At 38.4% G+C, this 16,658-nt stretch overlaps 1 protein-coding gene and 1 pseudogene across 1 annotated transcript; one reads left to right on the top strand and one right to left on the bottom strand.

The window, feature by feature from the left end:
* Positions 1–7,108: 7,108 nt before the first annotated feature.
* On the bottom strand, positions 7,109–8,183 carry LOC107763534 (uncharacterized; annotated as a pseudogene).
* Positions 8,184–8,784: 601 nt separating this feature from the next.
* On the top strand, positions 8,785–11,106 carry LOC107763535 (uncharacterized). Its single transcript, XM_016582019.2, has one exon. It carries the CDS (start codon positions 9,338–9,340, stop codon positions 9,851–9,853), a length of 516 nt encoding a protein of 171 aa, XP_016437505.1. The 5' UTR covers positions 8,785–9,337; the 3' UTR covers positions 9,854–11,106.
* The last annotated feature ends 5,552 nt before the right edge of the window (positions 11,107–16,658 follow it).

Genomic DNA, 16,658 nt, shown 5'->3' with positions numbered 1-16,658 from the left:
TTGAAAATCCCCAAGCAAAACGGGACAAAAAAGAGCCTTACGAGGCAAATCATTACAAAATCTGGAAATACAAGCCTGAACAGTCTAAAAGGGTTTCGCCATTTGAATCCAATCAATGGCAAAGTTTCTCAACAGAAATAAGGACGCAACAAAGCAACCGGAACAATCAAGGTCACCGAACCAACCGCCATTTCCGAGCTAACAATTGCTCTTTGTTTGAAAAGTTGAAACATGTATAATCCAAGACAACCGTGCAAGAAGCAGGTGTCACCCAAAGAAGAGAGTACATGAGTACAAGAAACAGTTTGGCAATAAGGAATCCACTCGAAAGGTAAGTTTCCACGAAATTCTCTGTTATCTTTTACTAAAATAAGAAAATCCAAAAAAAGGGCTCAGTCAGTATCCTCGAACTTTTTCCCTTTAGTCAGCATTAGGGCTCCCACCCTAAACTGAACTTTTTCCCTTTAGTCAGCATTAGGGCTCCAACCCTGAACTGAACTCTTTCCATTTAGCCAGCATTAGGGCTTTAACCCTGAACTGAGCATTTGTCTGTTAGTCAGCATTAGGCTCCAACCCTGAACTGAACTTTTCCATTCAGTCAGCATCAGGGCTTCAACCCTGAACTGAACTCTTTCCATTTAGCCAGAATTAGGGCTTCAACCCTGAACTGAGCATTGTCTGTTAGTCAGCATTAGGGTTCCAACCCTGAACTGAACTTTTCCCTTTAGTCAGCATCAGGGCTCCAACCCTGAACTGAACTCTTTCCATTTAGCCAGCATTAGGGCTTCAACCCTGAACTGAGCATTTGTCTGTTAGTCAGCATTGGGGCTCCAACCCTGAACTGAACTTTTCCATTCAGTCAGCATCAGGGCTTCAACCCTGAACTAAACTATTTCTATTTAGCCAGCATTAGGGCTTCAACCCTGAACTGAGCATTGTCTGTTAGTCAGCATTAGGGTTCCAACCCTGAACTGAACTTTTCCTTTTAGTCAGCATTAGGGCTCCAACCCTGAACTGAACTCTTTCCATTTAGCCAGCATTAGGGCTTCAACCCTGAATTGAGCATTTGTCTGTTAGTCAGCATTGGGGCTCCAACCCTGAACTGAACTTTTCCATTCAGTCAGCATCAGAGCTTCAACCCTGAACTGAACTCTTTCCATTTAGCCAGCATTAGATCTTCAACCCTGAACTGAGCATTGTTTGTTAGTCAGCATTAGGGTTCCAACCCTGAACTGAACTTTTCCCTTTTGTCAGCATCAGGGATCCAACCCTGAACTGAACTCTTTCCATTTAGCCAACATTAGGGCTTCAACCCTGAACTGAGCATTTGTCTGTTAGTCAGCATTGGGGCTCCAACCCTGAACTGAACTTTTCCATTCAGTCAGCATCAGGGCTTCAACCCTGAACTGAACTCTTTCCATTTAGCCAGCATTAGGGCTCCAACCCTGAACTGAGCATTGTCTGTTAGTCAGCATTAGGGTTCCAACCCTGAACTGAACTTTTCCCTTTAGTCAGCATCAGGGCTCCAACCCTGAACTGAACTCTTTCCATTTAGCCAGCATTAGGGCTTCAACCCTGAACTGAGCATTTGTCTGTTAGTCAGCATTAGGGCTTCAACCGTGAACTGAGCATTGTCTGTTAGTCAGCATTGGGGTTCCAACCCTGAACTGAACTTTTCCATTCAGTCAGCATCAGGGCTTCAACCCTGAACTGAACTCTTTCCATTTAGCCAGCATTAGGGCTTCAACCCTGAACTGAGCATTGTCTGTTAGTCAGCATTGGGGTTCCAACCCTGAATTGAACTTTTCCATTCAGTCAGCATCAAGGCTTCAACCCTGAACTGAACTCTTTCTATTTAACCAGCATTAGGGTTTTCAACCCTAAACTGAGCATTGTCTATCAGTCAGCATCAGGGCTTCAACTCTGAACTAAACTTTTTCATTCAGTCAGCATTGGGGTTCCAACCCTGAACTGAACTTTTCCATTCAGTCAGCATCAGGGCTTCAACCCTGAACTGAACTCTTTCCATTTAGCCAGCATTAGGGTTTTCAACCCTGAACTGAACTTTTCCATTCAGTCAGCATCAGGGCTTCAACCCTGAACTGAACTTTTCCATTCAGTCAGCATCAGGGCTTCAACCCTGAACTGAACTTTTCCATTCAGTCAGCATCAGGGCTTCATCGCTGTACTAAACTTACCCATTCAGTCAGCATCAGGGCTTCAACCCTGAACTGAACTCTTTCTATTTAACCAGTATTAGGGTTTTCAACCCTGAACTGAGCATTGTCTGTTAGTCAGCATTGGGGTTCCAACCCTGAACTGAACTTTTCCATTCAGTCAGCATTAGGGCTTTAACCCTGAACTGAACTCTTTCCATTCAGCCAACATTAGGGTTTCAACCCTGAACTGAGCATTGTCTGTTAGTCAGCATTGGGGTTCCAACCCTGAACTGAACTTTTCCATTCAGTCAGCATCAGGGTTCCAACCCTGAACTGAACTCTTTGAGCCAGCATTAGGGCTCCAACCCTGAACTGAGCGCTTTTCCGTTTAGCCAGCATTAGGGCTCCAACCCTAAACTGAGCATTCATACCTTGTGGCAATATTAATGATCCAATTCCTTCATCAATTCTATAAGCTTCCTGGCAATTAACTCACGAAATTTTCCTAGTGAAACTGGGGCAGAAAATTTCGTTCGTTTGTTTTTCCCCGCAGGTCTAACCTCGAGATGCATGGATCGAGACGACCATGAGATGAGTCTCAACCCAGAATAAAGAAAAAAAAAAGAAAAAAAAGAAGATGTTCCGAGATACTTGAAAAAGCGAAGGGCGGGTCGCTCCAAGATTTAATCAAGGTCCCGAGTTCTACCAACCCCGTCCCACTCGGTGTCGCAGAAATAAACAGGCGCCTACAACTTGCAAGCATCAAGATTCTGATCGAAGTCTACAAGCAAAATCAACTAAGACCCAAGATCAAGTTGCAAAAGAATCATAGATAGGAATCTTGTAACTAGCAATTGACAAGCATAAGTAGTTAGTTCGGTTTTCAATTTTCTTTTGGTTGTAATAAGGCGGTCGGTAAGCAGTAGTTGGCAACAGCAGCAGCAGTAACAGCAAGCATTGCAATCCCATGGTAGTCCCCGCTACCAAAGTTTTCCCGAACTACATTGACCTGATTCTTGTTTAGCCCAGGATATGTAGGAAATCTTCGAAGCAAAGATTCGGTCAAATCTTTCAAAATGTGCTTCACATGGAGTATTTCCAATAGGCAAAAATCGCTCATATCCGCTCACTTTATCTTTGCACGAAAACTCTTCGTGTTTCCGAACAAAGAGGGGCAGCTGTGAGCACGTGATTTTTGTTTACGCGATAATCACTCCAAAAGGAATAAAAAATAATAGCAAATGGTCTTGCTGTACAATTTTTGGATTTTACGTGGCAATTTTGTTTAGTTATTTGTAATCTTGTCCATTTCTAGTTTTTATCAAACAAAAATACAAAAAAAATGTGTCCGGTTATTAAAAGGAAAATCACAAAATATGCATCGTTTGTCCTATTTGTTGCCTTTGTGTGATTTTACTTATTTTAAATATTCGAATATGTGTATAATAATTGTATTAAGTGTTAATTAATGGGTTTTAATTTTGTTTAATTAGGTTTTGTGTTTTAAAATGAGAAATAAAAGAAAAGAGTGCAAAATTGGTCTGAAATTAGGATTGGGATTGCTTCCCATTTAAAATCTAAGGCCCAAAAAGAGCAGCCCAAGACAACCGGTCCAACAGACCCATCCCAGGCCTCCAAAACGACGTAGTTTGACACCAAAACTACGTCGTTCCAAGGCCAATCCATCTCGGCCATCAAACCAAATTGATCTAACGGTCTAGATCTTCCACCCATAATCCCATTACCCAACCCATTCAACCCCGGACCAACCCCACCCCAATATTAAACCAAACGACACCATTTGGATTAACCCTTGAATCTAGGCCGTTGATCTCGAGTGATCTAACGGCCAAGACACAACCATCCACCCCGTATAAAGGCCTCAAATCCTACCCTGCCCCCTATCCAAGACCCCCTGCCCTTAGGTCATCTCCTTCACAGACCCAAACCTTCGGAACCCTAGAGCCGCCCCCCTTTCCCCTCACCAAAAACCCGGCGGCATGGACGTCGGTGACCACAACCTTAACACCATAGGACCGCCTCACCACCCTGAACATAGATCTGTTGTCCTTTGGCCTCGAATCAAACCCTAGGTTCTCAAATCTTCATTTGAAGATTCGAGCAAAATGCGATCTACACCAAACCACCCCAGGTTCATACCAGGCCCTCCTCTGACCTCCCTCGTGACCAAACCATGCTTGGTTTGGTCCGAATCTAACCAGGGAAACATAAATCCCAAATCTGCCTTTAGGAGCCCTAGTAGTCCTCATGTCTGATCTGTGTCCGTTTGAGCCAAATGATTAGGGTCTAATGGACCTTAATCGAAGTGTTCTCAGTTGAGAACACTTTGATTAAAGTCCATTCAACCCAAAGAAAGGTCGATTCAAATCCGAGCTAGGGTTTGCTGATTTTTCAAGATTTCAGGTATTTTTGTTTTCTTTTTATCAATTCATGAGTTTTGTTGTAGTTAAATGTCTGTTTGTTGCCCCAAATGTTTAGTTAATTTTATTTTGAATTGTTTGTCGACTGTTTCCGTCCACCTTCCCCGGCCTCTGTATTTGGTCAAGTCTTTCTTCATTTACTGATAATGTGTGTATGTGTAAACTGTACAATCGACTGAAATTGAAATTGGTTGAGTAATTAGTTCCCAAGGTCATCTTTGTTTTGACAGTGCAATCTGAACCCCTTGTTCAGTACTGTTCGAATCCAATCCTTGGCTGTTGGTTGTATATGTTATAACTAGTATAGTCGATTCGATACGTGTCGTCGATTAGTTTCAGTTGTTTGAACGATAACAATTTGATTTGTTTCCTGCAGAACTTTGTTTGAATCAAATTGAGAATTGAGTATAGCTACTTATAGTTGTTGTATTTGAATTAGAAATTTAAGGATTTGGTTTGTTAGCTGCAGTCTGAATTGGTGGCATGTGCACTTGTGCACAGCATGTGCATTAAGGCCCTTTTTAGAGATTAAAAATAATTTGACAGCATATGCTGTCAGGGCATATTCAGGCTGCCCACACCCTGATTTGGTTAAGAAATAATAAACCATATCTAAGTAAAGGCTGTTAGGGAATCTCATGGGAAGGGTTCTACTTTTAAAAGATGAGTGGAAAAATAGCAGAAAAGAGGGGGGTTTTGATGTGTTTAACAGACTGTAAAGGGCTGATGCTAGGCTATAAAAGAGGCAGAACTTCCATTAGTTAAAAAAAAAATTTAAAAAAGAAAAAGGATACAGACACATACACAGAGAGAGACCACAAAAAATAGGCATATACAGATATACATTGAGAGATGATATATACAGGAGAGAGATAGAGAGCCAGAGAGAAAACACACAGACAAAAATTAGAAACTATCTTTCCATTGTTGTCTTGATTTCACTTGTTTCGACCTGTCTATTCAACACTGATTTTTCCAAGTCCCAACTGAGTTTACTGGTTGTTTATTTCGTTTGGTTTGTTCCTGGATTTGGTCTATCTGGGATTTTGATTCTACTCCAATTGTTCTGTTGTTATTTGTTGCTACTGCTGCTGCTCGTTGCTTTATTTGTGATCACTGCTGTCATCTGAGTTTGTTGCTGACTTGCTGCTTCTATTTTCTTCTTTGCATTTCAGCATCCAGGTACACATTTTCGAATCACATATTGATGTAACAATAGCAATGATCTGAAATGAAAGATGCGAAGAATTTTTAGTCCTTTGGTACTGCACCCATAGTCTTATAAAGTGTTAGTAAATTCGCGCAAATCTTCAGATTGTAACTCGATAGGAAGACAAAGTAGGTAGTTTTGTATTTAAAACTGGGTCTGTTTAATTATCTTAACTTACAATGGTTTACCTTGTTTAATTGTGTGTATGATGTGATTACGTAATGCGTGGAACATACGAGTAATTGGTACACCAAAAACTAGACTTCATTCTTAGTTATGTGATGTACGTATAAGATGGATTGTTGTTAACCTGGACAGATGCAAAATTAGTTTTAAACTATTCAACTTAATTCCTTCACATCCGAATTTCACTAGGCAGTTTGAATCTAATTAATAGCAGTTTTCTAATAAATAGTCGATTCCATTAATCAAGCCCAAATAAGCTAGTTTAAATTCAAACTTCAAGGCCGTTTAGTGTAAGTTTAGTATATGTTATTCGTCTTGCTTGCAATCTCCCTTAGCAAATTAACAAGCGTATTCACTCGTTGAAGTAAGGCATGAGGCGATTCCCACCTCATAAACAACCAATCAGATAATTAAACAAGAATCCGGAATCGGCCAAGCATGCAATTTACTTAGAACGTAATTTCTTTCTTCATTTATTAGAAACGAACATAATAAAGATGTAATCATCGTAGGCTTACCTGCTTCACCAAAATGAGATGAGCCTCGCTAAATGAGAGACATAAACTGCGAGTCCCTCATAAGTGTATATATATTGAATACTTAGAATTTGGGATGGACTGTTTAGTGAATTTCACTGCCTTCCCCAAAGATAATAATGCGTTAGACTCTTTAGGCGCGACTTAATTAAATTACATTCCTAAATTCGGGTGCGCATTTATGTGACCCAAACTCAAATCTCAACGGAGTCGAAATGTATTAACAACTACGGGTGCATTGATTGTTACGTGGTTCGAGATGCATTTTCACGACGTTGCAATTCTTTACAAAAATAAATGATAATAATAAAAGCGGTTTTAAATTTAATAAAAGCACATAAGTCATAACATGTATTTCAATCAGATATTTAGTCATTATAACAATTTAAGCGACCGTGCTAGAACCACGGGATTCGAGGGTGCCTAACACCTTCCCTCGGGTCAACAGAATTCCTTACTTAGAATTTCTGGTTCGCAGACTTCATTTGGAAAAGTCGAAAATTTCCTCGATTTGGGATTCAAGATAAACCGGTGACTTGGGACAACAAAAACCAAACCTTTCCCAAGTGGCGACTCTGAATTAAATAAATAATCTCATTTCGAATATTATCACTTAAATTGGAAAAACTCCCCTCGTGCATTTAACCCTTCAGGGCGGGCGCACAAAAAGGAGGTGTGACAGTGGCTCATACTTGTCTACTCTGATATGGTCAAAAAATCACTCAAATCCAATAACAGAGTCAACAAAGGAGATCATAGCTAGAACTAAAAATGGACTCCTCTAGGATATTTCTCAGGCCATTCAAACTTTCTGATGCTGATGACCTTTTGGTGACACCAATTAATTAAAGATTTTCCAACCTACTACATAAAGTAGTTGACTTGAGGATCAGTGGATAAAAGACTAAACATAACAATATCTTTTGGTTTCCCTTTAAGAAGATAATACTTCCTCAAACACCTTCTTTCCTAAAACCAGCCTTCTCCAACACCCTCTGTGATCCTGGATTATCAACATCCACCACAGCTTCAAGCCTCTCCAAGTGTGGCCACTCCACAAATATGGCGGTGGCCGCCATCTTCACGGCCTTTGTGGCAATCCCTTTGCCCCAATATTTTGATGCTAACACATATCCAAGTTCACCCCTGCATCTATCAGTTCCATGAAATGGTGATACAGAAATAGAACCAACTGGTTTTCCATTTAAACAAATTGCCTGAAACCATGGATGTGGTATGGCAATATCAGCGACATAATTCATGGCATCTTCTTTGGATGTGAAAGTGTCCCAAGAACAGAACTTACTAACGTTATCATCCGCAAACCATTCCATAAAATCATCTACATCGGTGAGGTCCAATGGACGGAGAGTAATATCTGAATCACCATCTGTAGCAGCGTCTTCTTTTTGACTCAAGTTCAATTTCTCCTCTAATTTCGCTGTAAGATCACAGGATGAATCACACTCCATATCCTCAAAATGAAATTTTTTCTGAAACAAAAAAGCGCCCAAGTTTCTTGTTTACAAATGTTATAGAATGTTTAGCTTTAGATCATTGAAACATCATGGCATTTTATAACATTCCTCTTGGACTTAAATTGAACGTGTAAATTAATTGAGTCAACTAAGGATCCTCCTGGAAAATAATTTGGTCTTGAAACCGTGTAAGATGGACTCAACTGGGTATTTACTTTATTTATGACTTGGTGACCGAGGAATGGAGCTATCATGGGTCATTTGCGAACCAAAAAAAAAAGTCCAAAATTTTCTGCAGCCGCCTCACTTGACTACTTACCAACTTTTCTTGGAAAATTCATCCCAAGTGTACTAAATGAAGCGTGAGGTTATTTTGAATTCAATATTGGGTATTTGCTTTTTTATTTTGGTTCAAAATAAGTGTCCATTTATATAATCAAAAAAAAAATTATTTTGTTTTTCCAAAATTATCCTTATGTACATATTCTTAAAAAGTCATTTACTCCTCACATTAGAAGAGAAGTAAGTGCTATTATAACTATGGTGCAACATTTAATTAAGGGTAATATAATCACACTAACTATGTTTGTCTAGAATTTATTATTTCTTTAATGAAATAGTTTTGTGGTCACTACTTGCTGTGGACTGGAGGAAGTACATATCAATAATTTTATGATGTTTTAAAGTATTTAAACTTATATGTTCTTCAAATAGTTTTAGGAAATCTTTACACAGCCCCCTTCAAAAGCTAGGAGGGTATTTTTTTTAGAGCCTTTTTCCTTTTCTTTCTTTCAAGTGGTATCAGAAGTGACACACAACATGTTCAAATTTCCACATAGTCTAAAGCATAAAAAATGAGCGCTCTCTCTACATGATTTGTTGAACTGAAAGACAAAAGCTAAGCCATTAGGAAAAGCAACAAATCCCTATGAGCTTTAGTGCAAGAAAAGAAAAGCATTCAAAGTAAGATATAGTGCTTCTCGTGTCATCGCATTCTCTACTTTTAGCTTAATTAGTTACAAAGTTAAAAAGGAAAACCGCTGTTTTCTAAAATCTAGCCATATCTAGTCTAAAAACATATTCTAGAAAATTCATCCATGTTCTAATCTCCAGCATAGAAATTTATTCAAGATCAGGTTTCCAATAAACCATGCAGCCATATTTGTAGTTTTCCACATTATCACGTTATTGACATTTACAAAAGAGTGGTGGCTCATACTTTTCCACAGGATCACATGCCTTCTGATATGGTCCAACACTCACTCAACTAAGACTTAACAAATCCAATAACAGCGTTAACAAAGGAGATCATAAGCTAGAAGTAGAAATGGATTCCTCAAGAATATCACTCAGGCCATTCAAACTTTCTGATGCTGATGACCTCTTGATATGGGCTAGCGACGACAAAGTAACCTCTTATCTAAGATGGCACACAATCACCTCCATTCAAGCAGCATCAAAATATATCCAAGAAGTTGCTATTCCACATCCATGGCGTCGGTCCATATGCTTAGATGACCGTTCCATAGGTTATATATCAGTTAGGCCAGAATCCGGGAGCGAAAGGCACAAAGCTCGCATTGGCTATGCCATTGGTTCTGATTATTGGGGACAAGGAATTGTTACTATGGCAATAAAGATGGCTATCCCTATTGTGTTCAGAGATTTTCCCTATTTGGTGAGGCTAGAAGCCTTGGTGGAGCCTGAAAATGTAGGATCTCAAAGGGTGCTAGAAAAGGTTGGTTTCAAGAAAGAGGGCTTTCTCAGGAAGTATGGTTTTAACAAAGGTGAAATTAGAGATATGTTCATATATAGCTTCTTATCAACTGATGAAATTCCTTGAAAACTATAGCACAAAAGTGTTGCTTCTCATAATCTTCTAAATTACTATGATTTGTACTAGTGTTAGGACAGGAAAAAACAGGTGTCATGCAGAAGTTAGCAAGTAAACCTTGATCAACGATAAATCATACAACAAAAGAAAAATATATCAAAAGAGACACAAGTATTTATCGTGGTTCGGTCAACTGACCTACGTCCACAGATGGAGATGAGCAATCCACTATAATAAAAGAGAGTACAAATTATCGAGAGAACAACCTCACGAAGAGGCACATATAAGTGACACACTAACACTTGTCCCGTAAAGTTCTCCTCCTAAATACGACTCTCAAACCTCATATGGCTACATTGTGAATGATACTGAATAAGAAGGAAGGATCCTCAATTTATAGAAGTCCAAACCTTTTCCTATAAGAAAAAGGACTAACCAAATATAGGAGAATTATATTTTTCTTCTACAAAAAGGAAAACCCAATTATGGTAAATATGTTGTTCTTTCCTTCAAGTGATATGGAAACCAAATATGGTAAAAAAAAATCATAACAACACCTAATAATTCTCCTCCTTGGCCTAAATTATGTTACGAAGGTGGATTAAGTTAATTTCGTCAGAAAATTTAGTCAAAGGGGGAGAATTGTTAGGTGTTGTCCTAATTTTCTTACCATGTTTGGTTTTCCTATCTATTGAAGGAATGTGAAGCATGTTTACCAAAATTGGGTTTTCCTTTTTGTAGAAGGAAATTATAAATCTTTCATATTTAGCTAGTCCTTTTGCTGGTAGGAAAAAGTTTGGACTTCTATAAATTGAGGATCCTTCCTTCTCATTCAGCAACATCCACAATGTAGCCATATGTGGTTTGAGAATCGTGTTTAGGGGAAGAACTTTACGGGACAAGTGTTAGTGTATCACTTGTGTTTGCCTCTTCATGAGTTTGCTCTCTCGATATTTTGTACTCTCTTTTAATATAGTGGATTGCTCATTTCCGTTGTGGACGTAAGTCAGTTGGCCGAATCACGTTAAATATTTGTGTCTCTTTTGGTATATTTCTATTTTGTTGTCTCATTTATCGTCGTTGAAGGTTTGTGTTACTAGCTTCTGCTTGACACATGATTTTTTCGATTCTAACAACTATATCATTTGAGGCAGCTTGTTGTAAAATTTTCATTAACTCTGAATATGGACACTTAACATTGCTATTCCCATGGGGAAAAACATGAAAATTATGTAGGAAAAAATTGCACGATTTGGCTATATGTAATCAATAGAGTTGAGGTGAAAAGATGAATAATTTAGGTAAGAGTTTAAGTTCTGCAAACTGATAGCATATAAATTTTCTTTGTTGTCAAGTTAAATTGACCTAAAACAATAGATAATCCGTCACTAGCAAGTCCAATAACATTACTAATAAGTTACTTGGTAAAATAATAACCTACTATGAACGGTTAAAAATCACTGATCATGTGAAATCATTTCCAGATGATGTACTTTTCTATTACTATAATAAAGGAGGAGGAATTGCCTTACCTCCATAGATTACAACATGGGGCAAAAATACAGTCAGGTGATAAAAGTATCAACCACTGTCAGGGTACAAAGTATATCTAACTAACAAAAAGGTTTGCTTTGTTGTACCTAGTTCTAATACTCGGAACCTGAAATTTGTCCAAAAGAAAGGGTCATTTTGCTCCCCTTAGCATTTGAATAAAGGAGAGGCAGATATTATCCTCCATAGCATTGGTTGCATACTTTGCTAGAAAATTCGCCACTTTGTTACCTTCCCTATAACAATGAGTATGAGTGATATTGGCATGGTTCATGCACTGTGAGATCTCCTCCATAGTTCTTCGCAATTTGTAGTGCTGAGTATGGTTGTTCTTCAGCATGTTTGTCACTAAAAGAGAGTCAAGTTTGATTGTAAAATCAGTGACCCCATTTTGTATGCATCATTTGATCCTGGACAGTGCTGCTTGAGCTTCAGCTTCATTATGGCTATCACATTTAGCTGGGATAGCATATGCCATATAGAAGTCACCTTGATCATCTCTCAAAGTGCCGCCGAGACCAACTTTACCATTACCTTGAATATAGCTGCCATCAGTATTTAATTTGAGAGTTCCCTAAGGAGGCTTCAACCAAGTGACAATGATGGCCTCTTGAATATGCTGTAGTTTTGTCATATCATCACAGAATTTGACTCAGGGCAATATCAGTTTGCATTTAGGAAAAGCTCTATGTACGGCTGCTTGAATATTCCAAACAATCTGTTGCTTCATGTTGTAATAGTTGAATCTTTTTTTATCCCCATATCTGCAAGAACACCTATCCTTCCAAATTTCCCAACAAACAATTTGTTTCCACTAGTGATTGAACCATCCTTTGATAGGCATTTGCACAAGTTTTATCCCCATCGGGTCACCAATTATTTTTCAAATATTTTTAGCTGCATCACTTTCCATAAAGACATGTTGTATAGACTCATTGCAATAGTTAGTACAACATGAACATTTAAAAACAATATGCTTTCCAAAATTAAGAATGATTTCATCAAATGGAAGTTTAGATAACCATAATCTCCAGGAAAAGAATGAAATTAAATGGGATGCTAGAGTACCATACCTTGTGGATGAATGGATCCTTGTTTCTGAGCAAATTGTAAGTGGTTTTGTTTGAGTACTTACCATTTTCTGTGAGGTCCCAAATAGGTTGATCCGGAATGTTCTGGTTGTTGCGGAAGCCAAATGTATATAGTGTGTATGAGTCACAACTACTATACTAAAAATTATGACAGCCACCAAATAATAAATAAGATAATAAAACAACAATAAAAGGAACACCAGAATTTACGAGGTTCGGCCAATTTTGCCTACTTCCTCGGACACAACTAATATTTTATTCCACTCCAAAAATACAAGTGAAATAATACTAAAGAGAGAAAATACAAATGCTTTAAGAAGATAAGAAGGAAAATGAGAGGTGTATCTAAATCCTAAATATTAGGCCTCCTTTTATAGTGAAAAATTCCCTACCAAATGGCTAAACCACCGATGGTGGGATTGGCCAAATTCAACAAATCTCCACCTTGGCAAAATTCCACATCTTCAATTTTCTCTCAATAAAAAATTTTGGTTGTGTCTTCATCTTTAATCTTCAGTGTTCAACAATGTCGATCAAATCCAAACAATGTTTAAACTTGACCGCAGTCGCCACTTTTGTCAACATATCAGCAGGATTCTCTGTAGTATGAATTTTCTTCACCATGACTCCACCTTCTTCTATGATTTCTCGTATGAAATGATACCGAACATCAATGTGTTTCGTCCTTGCATGATAAACTTGGTTCTTTGCTAATTGAATAGCACTTTGACTATCACAAAAAAATTGTGATACTTTTTTGTCCAATACCAAGCTCTTTTAGCAACCCCTGAAGCCAAATTGCCTCCTTCACAGCCTCTGTAATAGCCATGTACTCTGCCTCTGTTGTAGACAAAGCAACTGTTGACTGCAAAGTAGACTTCCAACTAACTGGTGCCTTTGCAAAAGTAAACACATAACCAGTAGTTGATCTTCGTTTGTCCAGATCACCCGCAAAATCTGAGTCACAATATCCAACTACAGACTGATTGCATTCCTGATCAAAAACTAACTCAACATCTATAGTATTATGAATATACCGTAGAATCTACTTCACAGCTTGTCAATGCTTCTTTCCTGGATTATGCATATATCTGCTAATAACTCCAACAACTTGTGAAATGTCAGGTCTCGTATAGACCATTACATAAATCAAGCTACCAATAGCATTTGCGTATGGTACCTTTGACATATACTCTCATTCAGCTTCATCTTTTGGCGACATAGTAGTACTTAGCTTAAAATGGGGAGCAAGTGGAGTACTAACTGGCTTAGTCTTCTCATCTATGCCAAAGCGTTGTAGTACTCTCTTCAAATATTCTTTTTGAGATAAACAGAGTTTCTTTGAACGCCTATCTCTTATTATCTCCATGCCAAGAATTTTCTTTGCCTCACCCAAATCCTTCATCTCGAATTCCTTCTTCAGTTGAATCTTCAACTTATCAATTTCTTCCGAATTCTTGGAAGCTATCAGCATATAAGAGAAGATATACAAAGGAACCATCTTCAAGCTTGTGCAAATACACACAATGATCGTATTTGCTTCTCTTGTACCCTTGCCACAACATAAACTTGTCAAATCGCTTGTACCATTGTCTAGAAGATTGTTTCAATATGTACAATGATTTTTCAAGTTTGCATACCATATTTTCTTTTCCAGCAACTTTGAATCCTTCTGGCCGAGTCATGTAGATTTCCTCCTCCAAGTTTCCATCTGAACTAGTTCCAAATGCAACTGTGCTACCAAAGCCAACATAATTCTAATGGATGAATGTTTTACAACTAGACAAAACACTTCATTGTAATCAATTTCCTTCTTTTGAGCATATCCTTTGGCCACCAATCTTGCTTTGTAGCGAACATCTTCTTGGTTAGGAAATCCTTCTTTCTTTGCAAATATCCATTTGCACCCAATTTCTTTCTTTCCCTTCGGGAGATTGGCCAATCTCCATGTATGATTCTAATGAAGAGACTGTATTTCATCATTCATGGCAATCCTCCACTTATCTTCTTCTGAACTTTGGACTGCGTCTTTATAAGTGGTAGGAACAACATCAGCTATAATTGAGGCGACACAAGCAACCGTCTCTATAAGACGAACAGGTTTTGTTATTGTCCTTTTTGGTCTACTGGTTGTTATTGATTCAAGTTGTTGTCGAGGTTCCTGAGTTGGAATCTCCTTCTCTACTGGCTCTTCTTCCAGAGGATAATCTTCATTTGTTTCCTCTTCTGCTTCTTGTGTAGGAAAAATAAATTTTCCCTCAAACTCCACCTGCTTAGAAGCACCCTCATTTTGTTTGGTATCTTCTGTTACCTTATTTACCATAGCAAATTCATTAAAAGTAATATCCCTGATGAATATTACTTTCTTTGTCATAGGACACCATAAGCAATATCCTTTTACTCCAAAAATAATCCCCATGAAAATAGCCTTCTTTGCTCTTGGATCCAATTTTGACTCTGTCACATGATAATATGCAGTTGAGCCAAACACGTGCAAAGAGTCATAATCTACAACAGGCTTTCCATACCATTTTTCAAATGGTGTCTTGCCATCAATAACAGCAGATGGTAAGCGATTAATGATGTGGCATGCATATGTAACTGCCTCAACCCAAAATTCTTTGCCTAAGTCAGTATTGGACAACATACGATATACCTTCTCCAGAAAGGTCCGGTTTATACGTTCTGCCACTCTATTCCGTTGTGGTGTATGTCTAACAGTGAAGTATCGGACGATGCCATCATTTTCACAGTCCTTATTAAAATGATCATTTTTGTATTCACCTCTATTGTCTGTGCGAATACACTTGATCCTCCTGCCTGTTTGATTCTCCACCATCATTTTTCATTTGAGAAAAATTCCCAACACTTCATCTTTGCTCTTTATTGTATACACACACGCTCTTCGGGAAAAATCATCAACAAAGGTTACAAAATAGTGTTTCCCACCCAATAAAGGTGTTTTGGAAGGATCCCAAATATCAGAGTGTACATAATCCAAAATACCTTTAGTATTATGGATGGTTATATCAAATTAAACATTTGTCTGTTTCCTTTTGACACAATGCTCGCAAAACTCCAAGTTGCAAGCCTTTACTCATTTTAACAATCCTTGATCTAATAAAGTTTTCAAGGATTTTCCTCCAGCATGTCCCAAGCGCATGTGCCATAGCCTGGTTGCTTCTGCCTCTTTTTCGTCACTGGATGTTACTGTCGCTGTCCCAATAACTGAACTACCGCGATATCGATACATGTTATTGTTCTTCCGATTGCCTTCATTACCACTAGTGCACCGTAGCATACTCTCATCACTCCATTTTCTGCAATGATTTTGAACCCTTTTGATTCCAGGGCTCCCACAGAGATGAGATTTTCCTTCAAACCCGTTGCATATCGAACGTCTGTTAATGTTTTGATTATTCCATCATGGTTCCTTAATTGTATTGAACCAATGCCATATGAGGTAAGAGGGTTGTTATCTGCTGTGTGGACGACTCCATATTCTTCTTCTTGAAAATTCATGAACCAGTCCCTGTTGGGACACATATGATAGCTACAAGCTGAGTCCATCAACCATATGTCTGATGATGTTGATGGCTCTGTTGCAACTAATGAGAAGTCTAAATCATCACCATCAGCTACATTTGAATCCATAATGGCCTTTCCATTGTTATGTTTGGCCTTATTCTTCAACTTCGGACAATCTTTCTTCCAGTGCCCCTTTTCTCGACAAAAGGCACATTAATATTTGCTGGGTCTAGACCTTGACTTGGATCTTCCCTTCCTTGTCCTCGTTTGATTTTGAGGACGACCCCTCACAACCAGTGCTTCTCCTTCTCCGCCCTTCTGTTTTTCTCCCTTTCTTTGTTCATAGCTGTACAAAGCCGAACAAACTTCTCTGAGAGAAATTTCGTCATTCCCATGGAGTAGAGTAGTTTCAAGGTGCTCGTACTCATCAGGAAGTGACCCCAACAACATCAAGGCCAAGTCACCATCATCAAAAGTTGCATCCATATTTTGCAAATCTGTGACCAACTTATTGAAACTTGTGATATGTTCATTCATCGCGATACCAGGAACATAGGTGAAGTGAAATAGTCTCTTCTTCATGTACAATTTATTTTGACTGTTTTTCTTCAAAAATTTATCCTCCAGTGCTTTCCATAATTTAC

This window comes from Nicotiana tabacum, chromosome 7, assembly GCF_000715075.1.
Source record: "Nicotiana tabacum cultivar K326 chromosome 7, ASM71507v2, whole genome shotgun sequence".
Taxonomy (NCBI): Eukaryota; Viridiplantae; Streptophyta; class Magnoliopsida; order Solanales; family Solanaceae; genus Nicotiana; species Nicotiana tabacum.
Note: the sequence above shows the minus strand (reverse complement) of the source record. Positions and strands in the feature narration are given on the sequence as shown.

Bases quoted from the DNA above. Each gene is read 5' to 3' on its own strand.
- LOC107763535 (XM_016582019.2), top strand. From the start codon at position 9,338: ATGGATTCCTCAAGAATATCACTCAGGCCATTCAAACTTTCTGATGCT.